Consider the following 6485-nt stretch of genomic DNA (forward strand, 5'->3'; position numbering starts at 1 on the left):
AGTGTGAGGAAAAGAGCACAGAGAGCCTTTTCTGCCACAGAACATGCAATAAGGTATGAGATTATTGTATAGTAACTAGGATGCCTTTAAAAGGGCATTGGAGAAATTCATGGTAGACAGGTCTATCAGGAACTATTCATCTTGAAGATTCAATATTACCTCCATATTCCAGTGCTAGGGAATAATGGTGGGAGAAGTCTATGTCTCCATCACCAATCAGAGGCATCTGACTGGCCACTGAAAAAAACAAATGCTGGACTAAAATGGGCCTTGGTCTGATTGGGTTCGCTACTTTTAATTCCACTGCCTATGGGCTTGAACTATGCCCCTCCTGAGACTTTTGGGTGGCCTGGCAAGGTGTAAGTGGAATCCAGGAGGTAGCCAATGCTTCTTTGAGAGGCAATAATGTTGCCTGCCTTGAAGGATGCAGTAGTGCATCTTCTCTTGAATATATCATCCCTGAACCTAGATGGTTTGATAAATTTTGTCTGGTTTCCAACCTATTTTAGGGAAGGTTATTAAGAAGGTGATGGCAAGTCAACTACAGAGGATCCTAGAAGAAATGGATTATCTGGATTCTTGCCAATCAAGGTTCAGGTCTGGTCATGGGGCAGAAACGGCATTCATAGTTCTGATGGACCATAGACTGGGGGAGTGAGCTTCCTAGATCCCATTAATCCTTCATCAACATTTGATACCATGAAACATGGTGTCCCTCTACAAGGGATGGGAGTTGGAGGTACCATTCTACCATTTCTCTGCCCCTATCTGAACTGCAGTTCCAGTTGGTGATCATGAAAGAAGTGCTCAAGTCCACTGGAATGTGATGTCTGACGTCTCAGTGTTCTCCCTTATATTGTTCAATTTCTACATGAAACCACTGGGAAACATCATCTGTCAATTCAGGGTCAATTGTCATCAGTACTCCAGTCATTCATCACCACTCCAGGAGGAGCTGGAGATGCCATGGAAGTCCTGAACTGGTGTCTGGAGGCTGTAAGGATTTGGATGGAGAGAAACAAGATCAGATTAAATCCTACAAGACAGAGTTAGTAGTCATGAGTAAACATCCGGGCAATCTAATTACATTAGCCCTGGTCAAGATTCTGAAAGTGTTACACTCCTCCCGAAAGGGATGGTTTGTGACCTGTGGTCATCCTTGATTCAAGCAGCAGGTGGATGCTATGGCTGGGAACTTTAGCTAGTGTTTACAACCCTACATGACCAGAACACCTTGACATCAGTAACTCACATCCTGATTACTACAACTGGACTCCTGCAATATGCTCTGTGTGGGGCTGCCTTTGGCGACAATATGGAAGCTGCAGCTGGTACATGGCTGTCTCAAATAACACCAATTTTAATATTGCTGCATTGGTTAACAGAGGGATTCTTGGCTCAAGTCAGAGTGCTGGTTATTACTATTAAAGACTTTCACAGTACAGCATTGGGAATAATCAGGTAATGGCTTGCTAAAACTGAATTTGCCTGCTCAGCCTGGTTATTTTGAGAGATTGTGGGGAGCTGGGAAAGTTCGGGAAGGGAAAGTAGACATAAACAATCAAGAGACAGAGGACAAGTCTCTAGGCAGCTTATTTTATAAACAGCAAGTCAGCTGAGATAGCAAGAAACCTGAAAAAAGGCATTCCAAGTCATTCAGAGAGATTCCACCTTAACGAATTCAACATAAATGTAGGTGAGAAATTCCTTTTACTGTTTCCAAAATTCTGTATTTACCCAAGATTCACATTAATGATATCTTACTGAAGTCTGTATACTACTTGCTTCCTTGATCTTGCCCAGTTGTGCGGGGCATGATAGTTATCCAGAAAAGGCCTGCTGAGAATATCACGCTCTCACATGGGAGAAATATGTGGGGATTGCATTAGACAGCAAACCTTCTCCATGGTAGAAGGTCCATGATCATTCTTTGGAACACCTCCCTCTAAGACATCACGGTTCCTACCTAGTAGTCTCCCATAAACAACTACAGGCTGTGTATTTCAGCAACCCTTTGGCCCCACTTGATTGAAGGATGGTGCCTATTATAAGCCTGAATTTGAAGTTTTATATTAGTGTCTCCCTCTTTTTAAAAAAAAGCTGTAGTCTTTTTTTTTTTAAACATAAAACCCAGTCATTTACATTCGGTGTATTGCCAGAAAAATCAAAGAGTCCAGGATCAGTGGAGGCATTCAAAAAGCATTCATGATACCTATGTGCATGTCCACCATCTTCATTTTCAGTCTTAAATTTGATAGATTATTCAATCCTTTCAAACATCATTAGTTTCTTATGCACAAGTAGACATAGTTTTTTCACCACATCAATTCTCTTTTGAACTGAAGCAGCTGCTGATAAGCAATAAATTACTACAAGCATGTCTTCAAAACAGGTGTCCTTTCTGTCCAACCGTTGCCACGCTTTTCAAGAACAGCAATATTTACTGAATGTCCATCAGCATTTAACTAGTTCTTTGTTTGCTGTAAGTGGTGAGACTTCTTCGCCACACATGAATTGTTCCTGAAATAAGAAAACAAGATTCATACACATGTCTGAATATAAGGCTGGTACTAATTAAATGTAAATTTCTGATTAATGAATCATTTATTTTACTATACTGGAGAAAAATAACTTCCTGATAAAATGATGGTTCTACAGACAAGATCACTGAACAAGAGATCACTTAATATCAGAGGAAAACAACATTAGTTCAGCTTTATAATGAGAGAAGAAGCAACTGCCCCGTTATTGCTTCTAATATTATTAACGGCTTTTGCATCGTCATCCTGTTGTATACCAGCCTTCATTTCATTACTATCAGGTGATGACAGGTGAAATTACCCAGTTGGGTTTGAAAGCAGATGAGAGAAAGTGGTTAGTGGTACTAATTTTCACTGAACTTCTTGGCTAGATTATAGTGAATCTATAATTAACAAATGACCAAAAGGCACAGGTCGCAATCCAAGAATTCATTATCCTGTAGTTATCTGTCAGAGTTACTACACATGTCTTTTCTCATTCAAAATGAGATACTTGATATAATGAAGGGAGAAGAGTTTATTAAGAAAGCCCATCCCAAAGATTAGCTGCTTGCTCTTCTCCTGGTATTGCCATCCTTCTGCCTATTGAGGCAAATAGCTCAAAGATAATTACAAATCAGATTTATTGTGCAGATCTAAAATAAATAAAAGAAAAAGAAACACTTTCACCAAAGAATGGGTGACTCAGAAAATAATGTGAGATGCATATTTGTAATGATTGCCTTATCTCAACGAAGTCAGTCTCATCAGAGTTTAGTGAATAAAACTGATTTATTGAAAAGATAGTATGCAAATACGAAGAAAGCTGAGAATGAGCAAAAGCGCGCCAGACTGACTGAAAACAAATTCTAAGGGACTATCCTTGGTTTCCTGGAATATTGATGGGTGGAAGGCCAAGATGGACGACCCCTCTTTCCTAGACCTAATTCCTTCTTATGATCTAATCCTGCTATAGGAGACATATTCTTAGGAGAAGCTAGTCCTTCAAGGATTTGCTGCACACTCTTTAGAAGCCACATTGAGAGCATCTAAGAGCCTGGCTTGTGGGGATCTTTGCATCCTGGTGAGAAACAACTTTGATGTTACAACCACTCAGCTTGAATCCTTTGAGAACCTGGCCCTAGCATCCATAATTATCTTACCCAATCAAGATCTCTTACTTGGCTATGTTTACCTCCCTCCTTGTAGGCTGCTTTCCTTAACCAATACTCTTTGGAATAAATTGGAAAATTACATCTCTAAACTCACTTGGGAACATCCAAATGCAGCCCTAATAGTGGCAGGTGATTTTAATGCAGAATCGGCCCCAATGATGCGGTGCTCTTCTGCTTTGGCAGACGTCTCTCCCTTTCTACACTGACTTGCCATGTTCATTCCCAAGTCCCTGGAATGCCCTTTTATTCTTTTATCTAAATTTGATTTTTATATTATCTATTTTGTTTTGCTTTGTTTTTTCATTCTCTTTTGTTTACTTTTCATACCTGGAAATTTTAATTGGCAGGTCTATATGGTAATTTTATTGCTCACTGTATTTGAGCCAGTTTTTATGTGTTCTAATGTTGTAGCTACATAATAATAACAATTTTAAAACTTAAAATTATATGCCACCTAACTTCCAGCGACTCTGGGTGGTCTATGCTGGTCACTGACCTTAAATAAATAAAATAAATAAGATGTCACCACTTGCAAAAACAGCAAGTCTAAGTTTAAGACAAGCACAACAACCACCCCTGCTTATTCCTCACCTTGTCGTAGATCACTCTGACTATGAGTGAACAACTTGGGCAGGTGGCCACATCTTCCCCATTCTCCAGATCTTCCTGCAATGACACATAAGAATTTATCCCCTGGATAAAGCACAGCCATTTAATGTGTAAGAAGAAGAGGGCAAAATCCAAGTCCTGTCTGTCAGATACTTCTGAAATAACAGAATACTGCTCAGAACTGTTATGGGGTCTCAATTCCATACACTCTTCCTGTTAAAATTTGAACCCAAGAGGCAGAATACTGGGGTATGTCCAAAGACAACTGCATATATGCTAATTTTTCTGCCAGAAAGCAAAACATTTTATTCACCTCAAAGTCTAAATATTTTGATTTTTAAAGATGTCTTCTATGAATCTGCACAGTGTTACAACCGGTTGAGCACAGAAAAGAAAAGAAAAGAAAATTAATTATATAAAGTGAAGTAAGATACAGGGATTAGTTGAAGCAAGCGTAATAATCTCAATAGAAGAGAACCCCAAAATAAAATTTCCATTAGCTATTAAAGTGCCCCCTAAAGGCCATGAACTCAGCTCAATAATTCATTTACTCAAATTCAGCACTGCTCTAGTTGGCAGATGTCCTTCAGACTGTTCTTTTCACCTGATTTATCAATATTATTCTCTCTGAAAAAAGGAGTCTCTTGCTGGTAACACTCACCTTGATAATTTCCAGTATAGGCTATCATAACATATCTATATAGGAATGTCCTCACATATGACTTAAAAACTTCATTCTAAAAAGCAGTTAAGCGCTTATTTCTTTCTATCTCAGCAGCTTGGACATTTAGACACTTTTCTAAATCTTTAGCTCTGGCACTTAGGGCACATGTTCATCAGAATGGAACAGATCTCAATTTGCTATGGTTCAGAAATTAATTTTTATCTGTTCAAGCATATCCACAACAAAATATTTCCCAAAATTATAGTGCTGAAATGGACAGCTTGAGTAAATAAAGTGTGGATATTTCTCTGGAAGGACTCAGCTAAGTTATATTATTCAGAAGACATTTTTCAACCCAGAAAAGAACAACAACAAATGCCCACAGTAGCTCCATCAAGGCTGAAGAATGTCTATCCCAGCCTCAGGCACATACAGTCTAAATTATTTAAATGCTGTATTAATTGATACAATTTGGTTTTGAACTAAAGTTAAACTATAGGTGCTGACTTTTAAACCCATAGAGGTTGGGATGACACGGCCCTAAAAATGCTTCTGCCCATCTGAAACTTCTGAAGCTTACCATTTTTCTTTTAAATGTAATAAGATTATATCAAGTCTGTCTTGCCCTTTTATCAGAGGACTAAGATCCCACTGGCTGTATTTAGAATATCTCTCTCTGTTGCAATATTATTACAACCTTTTATAAACCTCCTGACTGAACACAGGAGAGAGATCAGCCCTCCCCAACCTGGCACTCTCCAGACGTATTGGCTACAACCCCCAAAATCCCAAGCCAGAAGTCCTTGGAGCCCAAACATATCTGGAAGGCTCTAAAGCACTGTTTATCAAGCTTGGCAACCTGAAGATGTGTGGACCTTAACTTCCAGAATTCCCCAGCAAGCATGCTGGCTGGGGAATTCGGGGAGTTGGTCCACGCATCTTCAAGTTGCCAAGCTTGATAAACACTGCTCTAGAGTCTAGCTTGAGGAAGACAGAAAGACAGTACGGTTGATGGTCGCCTGTATTCGCAGTTCTAGATTCCTACATGGCGAACATTCAAGGAAATCTATATTTTGAGCGTTTGGTCCAACATGATATATGCTTTCGTAAAAATGTAGGTGACACGGCAATGTCTCTCGTCCATAGAAATGGCTGGTTCACCCATCCTCCTACCCGCGTGATAAGAAAGCGGTCTCCACAGGGGCACGGATAGCTGTAGGTCTCCGTCTCCTCATCGTACTCGAAGTCCTCTATCTCCACTTCGTCGTGGACAACGGACATGTCGCACCGCGATTCTCTGATTCCCTCCGCCGAACACCAAACGCAGCCACCGCCGCGCGCCAGGAAAACCGGCAACCGGCAGCTAAAAAAAACCTTAAAACTTCCACACAACCATATTTGTTCCGGATTGAAGCCACAAATGATTGCTAGCCAATAAGCTTTAAAGGCAATGAGATTGACAATATCTCTCCTCGCCCGATATCCAATAAGAACGAGCGAAACGGAACTCGTGTTGAA

General features: G+C 40.0%; 1 protein-coding gene across 1 annotated transcript; it reads right to left on the bottom strand.

The window, feature by feature from the left end:
- Window positions 1–2137: 2137 nt before the first annotated feature.
- Window positions 2138–6368, bottom strand: DPH3 (diphthamide biosynthesis 3). The gene is made up of 3 exons (XM_063303849.1): window positions 6141–6368; window positions 4286–4360; window positions 2138–2520 (listed from the first exon to the last, which is right to left on the bottom strand). Exons 1-3 carry the CDS (start codon window positions 6246–6248, stop codon window positions 2455–2457), a joined length of 249 nt encoding a protein of 82 aa, XP_063159919.1. The 5' UTR covers window positions 6249–6368; the 3' UTR covers window positions 2138–2454.
- Window positions 6369–6485: the final 117 nt, after the last annotated feature.

The sequence above is a fragment of the Candoia aspera genome, chromosome 4 (genome assembly GCF_035149785.1).
Source record: "Candoia aspera isolate rCanAsp1 chromosome 4, rCanAsp1.hap2, whole genome shotgun sequence".
NCBI lineage: Eukaryota > Metazoa > Chordata > Lepidosauria > Squamata > Boidae > Candoia > Candoia aspera.

Coding starts and splice junctions, on each gene's coding strand:
- DPH3 (XM_063303849.1), bottom strand. CDS start 6,248: ATGTCCGTTGTCCACGACGAAGTGGAGATAGAGGACTTCGAGTACGAT. Junction 4,361..6,140: donor ACCGCTTTCTTATCACGCGG/GTAGGAGGATGG, acceptor GTGTCATTGCAG/GAAGATCTGGAGAATGGGGA. Junction 2,521..4,285: donor TCAGAGTGATCTACGACAAG/GTGAGGAATAAG, acceptor TTCTTATTTCAG/GAACAATTCATGTGTGGCGA.